We start from the raw sequence: 16,651 nt of genomic DNA, 5'->3' as shown, positions 1-16,651 counted from the left end.
ATAATACCAACTCTTCTTCTTCTGGTTTTATTTGGTAGTAACGAGTAACAAAGATAGTTTGAGGAAATATAGTGGAGTAAGTAAAAGTAAGATAATCTAGAAAGCTAGAAATATAAATAACAAAGTAAAGTACAGATACGTGAATGTTGTACTTGAGTAAAGTAACAAAGTATTTGTACTTTGTTACATTACAACACTGAGTTAAAAAAAAAAAAGTCTCTATTCTTGAAACAAAATTTCCTCTTTTTTTTGCTCCATCGACGACGCATAGAAATAACCCGAGGTGCACCTGAACGCAGCACGGAGGATGCGCTTCCGAGGCCCCGCCCCCAGGTTTATTCACAAGAAACAGTGTCGCGTTGTGTGAAAGTGTTTCTTCTCTGAGTCTCAGCTGCTGCTGTTGCTGCTGCTGTTGCTGTGGAGGGAAAACAGCGCCGTTTATCAACTCTGATCCACACAAACTTCTCACATTTACACTCAGCTCAGAATGACTTTCAGGAGGCTGAAGAAAGTCAACTCCAGCGGTCCAGACCCTGGAGCCGCCGCCGCCGCCACAGTCTCAGCATCTCGGGACAACGACGTTTATTTCCCCTCGTCAAAGTCAGACAACAGTAACAGTAACAACACAAACTCCTCTGAGGTTTATAACTACAGGACTCTGGCGTATTCTGGAGGAACTCTGCCCAGGAACTACAAGAAGGTAAATAACAGTCAATTATAACGTGCGATGTGTGTCTTATTCGGTTAAATTTACCTAAACAACAGGTCGGTGTTTTCACGAGCGTGTCCTCGTTCACTGGGTCATGATGATGAGAAAACAAACAAACAAACAAACAAACAAATGCTTCAATTTAAACTTTAAAAGTAGTGTTTTTGACCTGTTAAATGTCACGTTTATCAGTTTAAAAGACATGTATTGTAACCATAACAGTGTCTTATTCACAATATTTAGGGCTGGACGATTTTAGGTAATTCACGATATTCATAGATTCCTGTGAATAAAGTGTATAGCTCAAGATAATAATTCATCTAAAAATGACACTTTGGCTTTAACAAATATAAAAAGCCTCTCCTTCATTGCGATTTCGTTAAAAGTTGTTCATCCCTAATTTACATCATACCCTGTTCCACCCAGTCTCACATCCTCATTTATGCTTTTTGGACTAAAGATGGTTTATAATTAAAGGGACCAGCTCAGCATAAATATTTTTTATAAAATGAATGAATATATTCACATAAATAGCAACTTTAGGATTGTTAGACCATGTAGGTGACAACTTTAAGAATAGAACGTGATTTTAGATCATCATATATTTATATTATAACACCTTTAGATACCAGGATGCACAGTGCTTTATATCATAAAGAATGACATAAATAACATTCAAACTGTTAGTAAACTGTCCAATGCAAAAACAAAATGTGCATTTTTAAAATGTTTTAATTCAGTCAGATGAGCTCAGGTTGTTCCAGACAGAAAAGGACCAGATTGAATAATCCCAGTCCCTCATAGTTTGACCTCAGCCTGGATTGAGTGATGGTCATTGGGTCAGATTTTGAAGGTTTTTAGCCTTGTTAGTTGAAAACGTTGGTCATCTGTTGAGAAGTGTTTCATGGTTCATGTGCAGAGTGTGTGAGATGTTTCCCTCACATGTCAGGTCACTGACCTCTGCTCTGACAGTAGCAAGTGTGGACCACACATCACTGAACCTGCTCGTTTTCAGGCCTTCATACGTGAACGCTTTCCTCAAAACAAATTGAATCAGCATATGAAAGGAAAAAGGAGCCAATACAATATTCAGTATTGGTTAAAGTCACTGTATTAAAGGTGCATTATGTAATAAATGATAAAATCCTCCTAATATGTCACAGAGACTCAGGAATAATGTTCATATAACAAACTGAAGTCACCAACAACAACAGTACAGACAAAATATTTGCATTAAAAAATATATTTTGCAGACTGCAAATCATGTTTATGTTTTGAAACCATGTTTTGACATGTGGCGCCACCTACTGCCGTCTAACAATCATTGCAGTCAGTAGAGTCTCAGCTGCCGAGCAACCACGGGTTGCCAGTTACGTCAGAAAACGAAACCTAAAAGACCTCAGTATTTTGAATTTGAATGTAGTAACTGTTTTTGGCCACATTCTTACATATGGCACCTTTTAAATATAATTAAATGAAAAATGTACAAAATCCAAAATATCATAATATCATAATAAGATCCATCACAGATGTCACGTGAGCAGAATGAGAGGCAGGAATACAGTGATCATCAGTGGATAATTCAAGGCTGTGATATTGATTATAATAACAAAAAGTGGTCAATGATTTGAATCACATGCTTATTTTGTCAAATTTTAACCACAACCGACATTTTAACTGTGTTAAATCTGGATGAGTTAAGTCACAGCTGAATAAATCAGTGGCAGGTCTTCCAGTCTGCTCCTCATATGTTCAGGATCGACACCAGCTTTATTCCATGTTACATAACCCTGGCTGCTGAGAGTGTGTTCTGAGGGCTCATGGGTAAATTGACATAATTTCCTCTTCTTTTCTTTTTTGCTGCCTCGTAAAATCTAAGACTCTCTTATTTTCTTGGAACTTTGTTGGTGAAAGTTTACATGCGAGTTTTAAAGGGTGAGAGACACGTGACTGTGTGAACTGTCAAGAGAAGCACAGTTAGCTGCAGGCTAATGAACTAACTCTGCTAATGAAGCTGGAATAAGGAGCTACAACAGCACATTGTCCACACACACACACACACACACACAGGGATGGAGATCCTACTGGAGCAACCCCCCACTGGACTTTGTGGTTATGTGGGAATAAATGCACCCATTGAGAGCGGCACAGTGCAATTTCTGTAAGTGTTGGGGCATAAAGAAAAGCAACATTTTACTGCGGCACAAAGCCGCCCTTTCACCAGAGCAGCGTTTGAAAACGATTGGGTTGAGAACAGAAGTGTATTGATGATTGTAAGTGATTTAGTGAGGCTTTCAGGACAGATACCTTCCTTATTTACACAGTCAGGTATAGAGCTGAGTCCTGACCTGATGTTGACTTGGGCTTTTCGCTCAATGCCGTTATTGTGGCTGAAGCTGTGAGGCCAGACGGCAAAAACAACACACACACACACACACACACACAAGCAAGTTAAAGCTGCAGAAACAAAAGACTGAACAGGATTACAGTTACTGTGTTACTGAGTTCTGAGTTTAAAACTCAGAATTCTGGCTAAAGTTTAAAAACTCAGAATTCAATACTGAGAATAAAGTCAGCATTCAAAGTCATCAAAGTCAGATTTCTGACTTTGATGACTTTAAAGTCAGTAAAGTTAGAATTCTGACTAATATAATTCAAAGTCCTCAATGTCAGAATTTGTTGAAACTTTAAAGTCAGTAAAGTCAGAATTCTCAGAACAAGGTCAATACCGAGAATAAAGTCAGTAAACTCAGATTTCAAAGTCATCAAAGTCAGAATTCTGACTAAAGAATTGAGTTTTAAAGTCAGAAATTCTTAAAGTCAGAAATTCTGAGTTTAAAGTCATAATACTGAGAATAAAGCCTGAATTCAAAATCATCAGAGTCAGAATTCAGAGTATTCTAGTCATAAAAATAATTCTGAGTTTTTAGTCTGAACATCAGTATTTGTTTCCTTTGTGACATTAATACTCTTCACTAGACTGTTGTTTTATCTCCAGGACGTTAAAATAATCATCTATTCAGAGAATCTGCTCACATGTCCTGCTATTATGGAATTTTAAAATAAATCTATCTTTACTTTGCCAGTGTGAGAAACAGAAAGCACACACACACACACACACACACACACACACACACACACACACACACACACACACACACACACACACACACACACACACACACACACACACACACACACACACATGCCTGAGGGCAGCTGAGGTGGTTTTTGTAGTAGAGCTAAATTTAGTCGCTTCAAGGTTCTTCTCCCTACGCTGTGACGGAGTGAAGTAAACAAACTACAGACGTGTATTTCTAGTTTCTCCCGTCAGTGAAAAAAAAACATAAACACACACACATGTGTGTGTGGCACTGATGTGTACAGTAGGTGTGTCCAGGAAATGTTTTTGGGGGTTTACCCTCGTGAGTAATGGTGCGTTTACCTACCGCAGGTGTTTTTGACACTCGCTCCACTTTTGTTTTCCTTTCATGGCAGAGTGGCGACGTACAGAAGTGGAAACCTCTGACACAAGCACCGGAACCACAGAGGTAAACTCTCTCGTAGTGAATCAAAGGCCCTCATTCAAACTGCGATATTTCACGTTATGTATGATCCTCTTTGAGGTTTTGTCATGAATTTTAATGCATTATGTGACGTCCAAATACAGCAGCACACAGAGGAAGTCCTGTCCAGAATGCCTTCTGTCATTTAGATGAGGGCCTTGGTGCATGGGTCAGGCACCCAGAGTCACATAGGAAGGAATTATTGCTTTCTTCAATATTCATTATGGATATTATGGACAAAAACACTGATTAATCATGATCAAAACATTTTACGTTTCAGTTCCAGACATTGTTTTTAAGACAAATCTCATAGCTCATATCAACTTTAACTATTCCAGGAGCGGATTTGAGGATATAAAATAAAAAACCTGCAGGGTGTACGTCAATAAAAACATTTCATAAACAAGAGAAACTCTTTTTTTCTTTTTTCCAGGAAGGTGGTGGTTTTGGAGAAGAAGGACGAGGAGACATTTGGCTTTGAGATACAGGTAAGAAGATTAGCATGAAGAAATTGGAGGGAAGGGAAAGGGTCTGAACCTTGTGCCGTGCCGTGCCGTGCCGTGCCGTGCCGTGCCGTGCCGTGCCGTGCCGTGCCGTGCCGTGCCGTGCCGTGCCGTGCTGTGCCGTATACAGGGGTTGTTGCTAGAAACACACACACAGAGAAACCTACATATATCCTTTTCAAAATGTTATGACTCAAAGTTTACTTAGTTTGGCGGCAGCGAGACATCGTCATCCTTTATGTGACAAATACACACAAAAGACAACACACTGGATAAATACTGTGACGTCTCATAGAAGCATGTAGCAAGGACGGTAAAGTGCATCGTCATTAACGGGAATAGAAATACAGATATAAAGCATTTTGATGGATTTAAAATGCTGTATCAGTAGAACCTCTTCTATGTTAGCAGGGTCGTCCTAGCACGGCTGATTTGAAGTGGCGTGATGTTGTCTTTTTATACACGACGCAAGCTAGTAACAAGTAATGCAGTTGTTTTCGGTGTAACTGAGTTGTTAAGTTCTTTCTGCGTGATCGGAGAACAGACTGTCTGACACGGTCACTGAAGTGAAACTAAACTAAAATGCGGCAGAACAGGCTGTGATTGGGGCTCGCGGTCGCCGGCTTTCAGCAGTGCTGTCGCTAAATACACTATGGGAATTTAGAAATGTCCTTGCTAAATGTCAGAGATTAACGCATGTTTTCAGGATTTTTCAAGTATTTGTGACCTGCGTCAGACTCTTCCAGTGATGACACACTCTGTCTATGTTGACATCGTGTTTTACTATCAGCTCAGCTAGCTTGGAACCACAAACAGTAGCAGGTATTATCGCTAACTGAGCGAAAACAAGCAAAGTCGAGCCGCGTCGAACCAAAGTCGCTCTAGAACTGAATAATAGTGGAGCGGTATCTGTGTTTTCACTCCTGTGCCGCGTGAAGTACATGACTCAACAACATATATATAAAACATAATATTAGTCGTTTTAATGCAGAAATGTTGCATAGTATATCTTTAACAGTAATCCCCTCCTGACCATTTAAACAGGATTTCACAGATCGACTATCGCCGTCGTCGGAGGAAACTTAAGTGACTGAAGGATGATCATCTTTGTAAATCTCATAATCTGAGCATTTGCTCGCTCCAGGTTGAAAGGTCACGCATCATTCATTGTGGATATTGGTCCCATGACTTGAGCGAGGCGATGTGTATTTTTAAGCCTGTGTGGTTTTTCCCACACGCTTACACACACACACACACACACACACACACACACACACACACACACACACACACACACACACACACACACACACATGTAATACCTGCTTCACTCTGAAGCTTCACACATTTGACCTCAGTATCGCTCTGTGATCTCGGCCCGAGGCGTCGCTCGCTGTCACACGGGCCTCGTTCTAGAAATAGTTTCAAAGTTGGCGATGAAGCGTTTGGATGTGGATGTTGCACGGCTTTTGTATAACACTGTATTGTTGGGAGGAAAATATATCGTTCTATTTATGGTTCTCTCGGAGGCTCCCACCCTTCCTGTGACTTCCTGTGGCCAGGAGGAGGAAGTAGGATCATGACGGCCAGTTTGACGATGAGTTTGGAGTCGTGCGTTTCCTTCTCTCTCTTTGTGTCTGTGATGTTTAAACAGGAAATGTAAATGTGATATTTGCGTTTCAGTGAGATTTGCATGTTTATCTTTGAGGCTGCAGACACTGACACAGCAGCAGCAGCAGAAACACAGACACACTCACACATGGGCAGATGTGAATCATTGCAAATTTCCATAAGACAAATTGATGTTGTGATAGCAGCACGTGTCCAGTGTCATTGGGAAAGTGTTTGCTGAGAGTCGTGCTTCCTTCAGCAAATGACGAGTGGTGGTTGAGACAAGAGGAAGTTTGTCAGTGACGCTCTGAAAACAGGGAAGATCACACACACGAATGTGGAAGTGACACATGCTGTTTCTACAGCGACGGCGTGTTGTGGCGTCACTGTGGTTGAGGAGAGAATCGGATTGTTTACGACGCGTTTTATCAACCAAATCATTATTCAGTGAATTAAGAAACTGATCAGATTATAATCTTTGTTCATGTTTAGCGTGTGTATACGATAATAATCTGGAAAGTAACAAGTCAGTTTTAGCTAAAGATGCACTAAACTGTAGGGATGTGAATCTTTGGGTGGCTCACGATTCGATTCGATTCCAATTCTTAGGGTCACGATTCGATTAAAAATCGATTCTCGATTCAAACGATTCTCGATTCAAAAATGTATACAATGCGTAGTGTGTTAAGGCAAATTAGGGCATCAAAACAATACAGTTTGTATAATATAATGTGATAATGTGATCACACAAAGGCAAACTTAAGACAAAAGTTAACATTTATTCATTCAAAACAAATAAAAACTTACTGTACAAAAAAATAACTTGTTTAAATAAAAAATTAGGCTAGCGAGCCGGTTTGCAGCTGATTTCAGTTTCACGCTTAATTTTTTTTTTTTTATTGAATCAGACGAGATAAACAAACCTCTTGCATGGGCTGCGTCTCGCCATCTTCCCTGATACGATCTGGTTTCCTGCGTTTGCTCAGTTCCGTGGTTTTCTTCAGTGTTTCAGCGGAACAGACGTTTCAAAACGGCTGACATCAGTCGACGTTTTGCAAGATTGTTCCTAATCGTCAAAGAGCTGAGGCAAGAAAGAAAGAAAGAAAGAAAGAAAGAAAGAAAGAAAGAAAGAAAGAAAGAAAGAAAGAAAGAAAGAAAGAAAGAAAGAAAGAAAGAAAGAAAGAAAAGGAAGTGTTTCATTCATTGTGTGTTTGTCTCTCACTCTTGCAGACGTATGGGCTTCACCATCAGGACCAGAACTCAGTGGAGATGTGTACGTTTGTGTGTAAAGTGCATGGAGACAGTCCAGCTCTGCAAGCAGGACTTAAAGTTGGTGAGTTTGGGTGAATTCCAATTCCTTTCTTAACCCTCAATCTCAAAAATGTTCTCCCTCTAGTCCAAGTTCTGTCCTGATTCTCAGATAAATTAAGTTGAGGTCAAGTTTAAGGTCTGTATCGCCCTCAATATTGAGATTTTACGAGACCACCCTTGGGAGCAAGGGCTACCCAGAATGCATTGCGTGTTTTCACATAACAAAGACGGCGCCGAAAGCGGCGAAACGACTACACTACAAATGAAGTATTTTCTTTGTTAATAGAGATATAAAAATGATCTTAGTTTAGGCCCATATTATGGATTACTGACGTCATTGTTGCGTAACATTTATTTTTATTTGACCGTCTTTTGTCAATAGTCGGCCGGTGTGGTTTACTTTTCAATAAGTCGTGGTGTGTGGTAACTGTCAGCTGAATATTTGTATGAGTATCATCTTATAACTAACTGACAACCTAATAACTTGACTGACAAACGGATCAGAATAAATAATCCTGACGTAAATGTGTTCTTCTTCTTCTTCTTCTTTTTTGGAGTTGACAGACTGGACACAGCTTTGGCGTTATTCTGCCCCCTACAGTCTGAAGACGTATCTGCATTTAAGGGGTGTCCCATTTCTAAGTGACAAAATAACCCTCAACACTTGGTTTTGAGGCCAGTTAAGATTAAGGGTTGAGCTTGAGGGTTAAGATAGGAATTGGAACTTTGTGTTTCTTCCTTCTTTTTTAAATTTGAAATAACACTTGAAATAGACATGAGGGGAAGTGAGCGTGACTGGTGGTTTTAGTGCATCTCTTTTTCTATTTGTGTGTGTGTGTGTGTGTGTGTGTGTGTGTGTGTGTGTGTGTGTGTGTGTGTGTGTGTGTGTGTGTGTGTGTGCCAGCTGACACTTACACACCAAAAGTCAACATTGCCCATGAGTTTCAGGTGACTTTTTTTTTAGGGAAGTGCAAACATGAGCGTGCGTCTGCTCATTATATAGTCGACAAACAACTTAGTGAGCGACTGGTTTAGGCTAACACACACACACACACACACACACACTCGCCGGCCTCACACTAGTGTCACATGTGGAGGGAAGCAAAGACAAACACTTTTATTTGTTTATTTAGTCTCTTTTTTTTTTTTAAAGGTCCAGTATGTGAAATGTTATTTACAATCAAACAGTCTTTTAGGTTTTGTTTTCTGACGTAACTGTCAACCCGTGGTTGCTCGGTAGCTGAGACTCTACTGACTGCAATGATTGGTAGATGGCGGTAGGTGGCGCCACATGCCAAAACATGATTTCAAGACATAAACATGATTTGCAGTCTGCAAAATATATTTTTTAATGCAAATATTTTGTCTGTACTGTTGTTGTTGGTGAGTTCAGTTTGTTATATGAACATTATTCCTGAGTCTCTGTGACATATTAGGAGGATTTTATGGACAGTTGATTTAGATTAATTACATAATGCACCTTTAAGAGACTCATTTTAACAATCGGGAGTCACGTAAACATGACGTCACGGTCAGTCGTCATGGAAACGCGGCATGCGTTAACGTGCGTTAACATGCCCAGCACTAATTTTTACTAATTGTGATTATTTTTGACTGAAATTGCGATTGCGATATAATTTGTGATTTCAAAGGGAAATTCTAATTCTTGTATAATTATTCTTATTTTCATTTGTGCAGATCTGTGCAAAAAGATGGGATAAATGGGATGAAAAGATGTTTTCTTCAGTCTTCAAATCACGTGTATAAATCAGAATAAAAAGTAATTTGACACATTTTAGCTTTAAGAAATATTGCCGTATCGTTGAGCCCGAGTTTTTAGAATAGCTCAGAATGGACAAACTAAACAGTTTAAAGAACTATTTTGTTCTCCAACACACTTGGAAAGGAAGTGTGAGGTGAGAGATATTCAGCTGCATAATTCATCTTCCCCTTGTAAATCAAGCTTAACTCAAGTCCAGTTGCCTACATCTTAATCCTAAAGATGACTCTGTCCAGAATGACTGAGAACCTTTACAGACCTGTTCAGACTCAGTCACAAGCTCTCAGACACATGTGCATCAGAAAGAAAGAAAGAAAGAAAGAAAGAAAGAAAGAAAGAAAGAAAGAAAGAAAGAAAGAAAGAAAGAGTGTGGGGGGGGGTGAAAAAACAAAAACATTGATCTTCCTCCTCTGTCCATCCCGCGTATGTCACCTCAGTTTCACTTCCTACATTCCTGACATGCTCGCTCTATTGTTGCGTGGTTTTCTTGCCGCGGACACAATGACTTCATCGCGTTTGGGTTTTTCAAAGAGGGCAAAATAGGCTTTTGTGTTCAAACCTCACAAAGGCTGCTGTCACGCACCAGAGTCTCTGCTGCGTCTGATCAACGAGTAAAAACTCCACGCTTCACTCGGTGAACAAAACACTGTCGCTTTGAATTAAAATGAGATCAGATTGGTTTCCATGTTGTCACATCTGAGGGTTTGATGATTGACCTCGTTTTACAGGACAGTAAATCCAACATTCCTTGTGTTTTTGATCGCTTTCAGTCACATATTGTTTGTTTGTTTTCTAATTATAGATACTACTAATTATAAATAACAGCACTACTGTATTGCGTTAACATGTTGAAATGATCACATGAGATGATTGCAGTGCAGCGATGAGTCCTCGTGCCACGACTGCATCGCGGTCGTCCACATTTGTGTCGCACATGTTGTTTCGCCTGAGATTCATTTAGAGTCAAACGAGCCTCTGTCGTAACTGAAGCCGCAGAATACTGAAGTGCATCCTGACCAGGCGGCTGCTGGTTAACACACATGTTCTGCTTTTTAGATATATATATATATATATATATATAAGTGTGTGTGTGTGTGTGTTCGTTTGTGCAGGAGACACCATCGCAAGTGTGAACGAGACCTTTGTGGAGGGATTCCGGCACAAAGAGATTGTTCAGCTCATCAGGGCCAGTGGCAACACAATCAGGTACACGGATGGAACCAGAGCAACAACATCTGACAAAGATACTACTGTTCAAAAGTTTGGGGTCACCATTTTTTTTGTGTTTTCCATTAAAAGTCACTTTTATTCATCAAAAGAGTTGCAAAATGAAGAGAAAATATAGTCAAGACATTGACAAGATTAGAAATAATGATTTTTATTCAAAATAATTGTTTTGCCCTTTAGTCAAATAACCAGCAAAACTGTTTTCAGCTGTGCTAACATCATTGCACAAGGGTTTTCTAATCATCAATAGTCTTCTAACAAGATTAGCAAACACAATGTACCATTAGAACACTGAAATGTGCCTCTATACACCTATGTACATATTACATTAAAAACCAGACGTTTGCAGCTAGAATAGTCGTTTACCACATTAACAATGTATTGAGTGTGTTTTTGATTCATTTAATGTTATATTCATTGAAAAAAAAGTGATTATCCTTCAGAAATACGGACGTTTCTAAGTGACCCCAAACTTTTGAACGTTTGGAAGTGCAGCTCTTTTAATTAAAACACAACAGTAGTGAAGGGAGATGAAATGGCCATTCAGTGTGTGATGAAATTAAAATGACAAGAGAGAGATCAGAGTCTATTCATATCATCATATTTGTTTTTGAAATCTCTGGATATACAAGCTCCAACAATTTGAATACCATAATTAAGCGAACACATATTTTACAGACTTTTCGTGGATGGATGAAAATGAAATGGCTTGACAACAGGATTTCAAAACAAGTCATTTTTAGGAATATCTTAGGAATCACTTTGCCGAGTAGATGTTTAATTTGAAGCACGATCTCCTCAGCGCTCTCGTTGTCCTGCTTGTTAAATAAAAAAGATGAAAAGGACAGTTGGCGATGGCTCTCGTCTCCGAGAGCTTTGATAACTGCTGCAAGAGAAGTGAGGTGAACCACATCAGAGCGACGTCGTCGTGTTATACTGACAAACTCCAGAGTGTATAAAGTGTAAGAGTGAAAACAAGCTCAATAACTCCACTTCTGCAACTTCACCGCCAGTTTTTACGATTCAACGGATTTACAGTCTGAGTGAAAACGGCCTCCTTCCCATTTGAACACTTTAATGAAAAAAGACTTTCATATGGACCAGATCAGCCGTTCCTCTGCTTGTAGTTTTTTATACAACACGTGCTTTACATTAACTCACATGTGTCGCTTCTGTTTGTCTCGTGAAGGCTGGAGACGCTTTACAGTGACTCCATCAGGAAAGCGGAGCTAGAAGCTCGGCTGCAGTTTCTCAAGGTGAGTTTGTTGTTGTTGTTTGTTTTAAGTTTCACTGTTTTTCACCGTTTGTCGGCAGCAGCCAGTCAGGCTGGTTCTGCACACACACACACACACACACACACTCACATTAGTTATGTTAACATGCCAGATATAGACACCACCCCCCCCTCCTCCCCTCCCTCTCCACCTGTCTCCTCAGCAGCAGTAGCACCTGTTCATCAGCAGCTTCACTTGTCGCTGAACACATTCTTCACTCGTGGCTGTTAAAAAAGCTTTTTTCCTCGGGCCGTGATTGCAGCAGCTGTCTCGCTCTAATCTGCTGTAACGCAGCTGCTCCACGAGACGCTAATCCAACATTTTAAAGATTAACCTGCTGCTGCATTACAGGCGACAAGCATTAGACGTTGGAAAGTGATGTCCTCGCTTAATTTGATATTCCCGAGGATATCTGCTGGCTCGTGTCTCCTTCCTGTTATTGTGAGAATGAACAGTTTTTCCTGTTCCTCACTTCCTGTCATTTGATATCTGAGTAAATTACACCTGCAGCAAAGAGCAAATCCCCTAAGTCACTGTTTTGCATGAGCTGAAAACTGCCGACAGCTGTTTTCACTGAACATGAACCCTTGCTTTACCTTTGTCACGGCTGCTGTTCTTAATTAGTCGTTGTTCTCGTTAAACCTGTTGAACGTTGTGTGTCTGTGTTTTTTTGTTTTAAAAAACGCGTGGGTTTTTTTCTTTTGCAGCAAACTCTTCATGAGAAATGGGACGAGTATCGGTCGCTGGTGGTGCAAGAGCAGAGGCTTGTTCACGGTGAGTAATGAAAACAACACAGTAGAATTAATACAAAAACTATTAAAATGATCTCAGTAGTTTCTACTTTAACAGGGAGGCATTTATCCTTTTATCTGTCCATATTTATCTGTCTTTAAATTCAAATTAGGTCAAATGAGATGAAAAAATACCTGCCAGCTCTTCTTACATTTACATAAATACAAATTGTTAATCCAATCCAAGCCAACTTTATTTATAACTTTATTTAGCACTTTAAAAACAACAACAACAGCTGAAACAATACAAACGTGTGACTTAATAGACCAAAGAACAAACAATAAAATAATAAAATACTGTAGAAAATATAAGAACAACACAAATAAACAGGTCATACAATAAAACTATAAAACAACGTCTCATTCTGGGTCAAAAGCCAAAGAGTAAAAATGTTTTTTAAGATGAGTTTTAAAAGTGGACAATGTTGTTATTCTGACTTTAACAGAACGTTTGAAATAGACGTAAACATGTTGGTGCAGTGTTTACACTAACGTTCAAAAGTTTGGGGTCACCTACACAATTTTTTGTGTTTTCCATTAAAAGTCACACTTTTATTCATCAAAAGAGTTGCAAAATGAATAGAAAATATAGTCAAGACATTGACAAGATTAGAAATAATGATTTTTATTCAAAATAACACTTTTGCACAAGTGTTTTCTAATCATCAATAGTCTTCTAACACCATTAGCAAACACAATGTACCAGTAGGACACTGGAAATGTGCCTCTATACACCTATGTACATATTACATTAAAAACCAGACGTTTGCAGCTAGAATAGTCGTTTACCACATTAACAATGTATAGAGTGTATTTCTGATTCATTTAATGTTATATTCATTGAAAAAAAAGTGCTTTTCCTTCAAAAATAAGGAAGTGACCCCAAACTTATGAACACTAGGGTGCATTCAGTCAGACTCCGGGTCATAAAAGAAGAAGCTGGTACACAGAAGAAAAAGAAAAACATATCACCACCTAGAGGTCCAATTAAATGGTGTTACACAGCTGTACTCGGACTTGATTACTGATACAAACTGCCCTTCTGTCCTTCAGGTATCGTGATCAGTGATGCTGCAGAGTACGAGTCCCTGGAGTCGGCAGGTGTGTACGGCAGCCTGGGAACGCCGAGCCCCGCCGCTCAGAGAGCGCTCCGCGGCACCGGCAGCACCAGCAGCAGCGCCAGCTTCCTCAGCACGGCCACCGAGGACGACCCGCTCTATCAGACCTGCCTGTATCAGGCCGACGGCAGCGTGGACTCGGACGGCGGCGGCAGCGGGAGCAGCGTGGGTAAAAAGAAAGAGCACCTGCAGCTGCCGCCGAGGCTGCAGCGTCTGCGGCCGACCAGCGAGCTCTTCGCCATGGCCAAGACGCAGCTGACGCGCAGCGCCAGCACACGCAGCTACATGAGAGGGTCCGCGTCGCAGTCGCAGTCGTTGCCTGCCTCGGGCGAGAAGCAGGGCGGGTTCAACTCGCTGCAGAGGAAACCCAAACAGAAGAGCTTCCGCAGGCGACTCCTCAAATTCATCCCGGGACTGAACCGACCCCTGGAGGAGGAGGAGAGCAAACTGTGATGAGAACTCTCAGCACAAACTGAACCAAAGAAAAGACTTAACCTTAAAGAGACTGAGACCAAAGTGTTAAAACAAAAGCACTGCAGTTCTTCTTCGTGTTAGAATAGGTAGACGACGTTCTGTAGCTTCACCTTGTTTCACGGCTGTACATACGTTTTCGTTTTTCATTTCTCGTTTAAGTTATTTATTTATTTTTGTTTGGTTTATGTACAGAATTAAGCATTTTTACTGCATGCACGACCCCCTTTTTTGACAGCTCAATAAATGTGCTGTTGTAAACTTCCCCTTGTGCAAAGTCTGATATCTACATCACACCATCGCTCAGATGGATCTTCTTTTTGTTTTTGTTTTTTTATCCCCGTCTGAATCTCAGGGACCTAAAATTAAAACAATGAATCATTACAGTGTTGAACTCGCATGGGAAACTGTCGACAGGCCACAAATAATGTGTCTGTGGGAACCTCAGCTCCTGAACTTAAATTAGCACTCAGACCTCGAGTGAACACACACTTGTTTTGTTACTTCCTCAGAGCAGAGATTAGACCTCGTCTATGTGGTAACGGTTAAAATTAGTAAAACCTTGACAATTAACAATTTTTCTTCTCCTATCCTGAGAATGTTATCACCCAGGTTGCGGTTTCACGTGGTTTGTGGGTTTTTTGGGGGTGAGCGGTTGCCCAGAATGGAGGCCGTTGTGTGGACTCTGACACAGTTTATTGTTGGCAGGATGGTGAGGAATGTGCAGAGAAAGGCATGACCCAGGATTCCAAACACAACCCGCTTTCTTTCAGCTCCTGCGGACGAATGCTGATTCCTCCTCTTCCACGCTGCCATATTCCCATGGCGGCCTCAGTTGTCCAAGAGCTTGCTGGCTGTGTGTGTGTGTGTGTGTGTGTGTGTGTGTGTTGGGCGGGGGTTGCTCAGAGTCTTTTCATTCCTGGCTCCTCGCTGACCCATGAGGTCATGGTGGTCACTTTCTCCGCCGTTGATCCCTTTTGTCCTCTGCCACTCTTTCACAGATGCGCCGAGAGTGTTGATTATGGTGAGTGATGGTATGTGGCCATGTGGTTAAGCCCTCTTCTTCTTCTTCTTCTTCTTCTTCTTCTTCTTCTTCTTCTACATGTCCCTTTTTTTTTTACTATTGTGAGAAAAGAAGCAGCCAAAGAAACAGGAGCTGAAGAAGCAGGAGGAGGAGGAGGAGGAGGAGGAGGAGGAGGAGGAGGGGTTGTGGATTGGCGAGGACGCTGACATAAGGGATTGTTATGCGAGCTCGCTAATGCTTGGAACGTGGGTTTAGCTCGAATGGGCTGAATGTGTAACGAGGGGATAATTAGTGGAGATGATGGTACTAAAGAACAATGTGTGAAGGGGCCATTTAGCCGAGACAGTGGCCCAACAAGGAGGGCACAGTTAGCAGTTAGTGCACAGTGATTAACCCTGCTGGAGGTCAGGATAGGGGGTTGACTGGTCAATAACATGGCAGTGAATGTTTGCGTCTCATCCTGCCGCTAAAATACCACAGTGGATTCAAACGCACACAAAGATCCACCTCTGTTTCTCCGAGACTTAATCATCTCGCAATAAAACAAGCATCATTTTGTGCACTTGTGTCATAAAAAGTAGCTTAAAAGTCTGCTTCATTCCTCTTAAAGTAGACATATTATACCCTACAAGGTAACCTAGTTCCCTGGTGTCCTAATGAACATGTCTGTGACATGCTTTGGTCAATATAACTTAAGGATGAAGCACCATAGCAGTTAAATCTCCCAGAATGCTCGGTTTTGAGTGCCTGTCTCTTTAAATGCAAATAAGACACAGGAAACTACTTCAGCGTCACTGAGGCTAACGGCAGCTAACAGCAGTTAGCATTTGGAAAAGCCATCATTTGACAACTCTAGCCGGCACATTGCCGTCATATATAAAATGTAAATCCTCTGAGGCTGGAAGTTTGTGTAGAACTCTGTGCTGCACTGTGCAGCCAACAATAGAACACTTTGCAGACTTCCGCTTTTCAGGATACTATTGTCCTCGTCTGCACTCTCGCGTTTTTTAGGGACAAAGCGGAGACAACAATTCCAGGAATGTCTCATTGTGACGTAGCAATGAGTGCAGAAGTCAACGAGGACCACAAAAACATGAGTGAGTCGTCTTTTTTCACACTCTGGGACTCATAGGGCCTCCAGAGTCCCAAATATACGAATTTAAATGATTACAATGATGCAAAATCTATATATTCATATGTCCCATTTAAAGGTGCATTATGTGTCACAGAGACTCAGGAATAATGTTCATATAACAAACTGAACTC

At 40.8% G+C, this 16,651-nt stretch overlaps 1 protein-coding gene across 1 annotated transcript; it reads left to right on the top strand.

The window, feature by feature from the left end:
• Positions 1–487: 487 nt before the first annotated feature.
• tamalin (trafficking regulator and scaffold protein tamalin) lies at positions 488–14,582 on the top strand (the record flags this gene model as incomplete). Its single annotated transcript, XM_083895393.1, has 8 exons — positions 488–700; positions 4,208–4,260; positions 4,709–4,763; positions 7,620–7,722; positions 10,593–10,686; positions 11,897–11,963; positions 12,689–12,755; positions 13,826–14,582. 8 exons carry the CDS (start codon positions 488–490, stop codon positions 14,341–14,343), a joined length of 1,170 nt encoding a protein of 389 aa, XP_083751519.1. The 3' UTR covers positions 14,344–14,582.
• Between the last annotated feature and the right edge of the window lie 2,069 nt (positions 14,583–16,651).

Source organism: Microchirus variegatus (assembly GCF_963457635.1).
Source record: "Microchirus variegatus genome assembly, chromosome: 9".
NCBI lineage: Eukaryota > Metazoa > Chordata > Actinopteri > Pleuronectiformes > Soleidae > Microchirus > Microchirus variegatus.
This window is presented reverse-complemented; position numbering and strand designations above follow the sequence as displayed.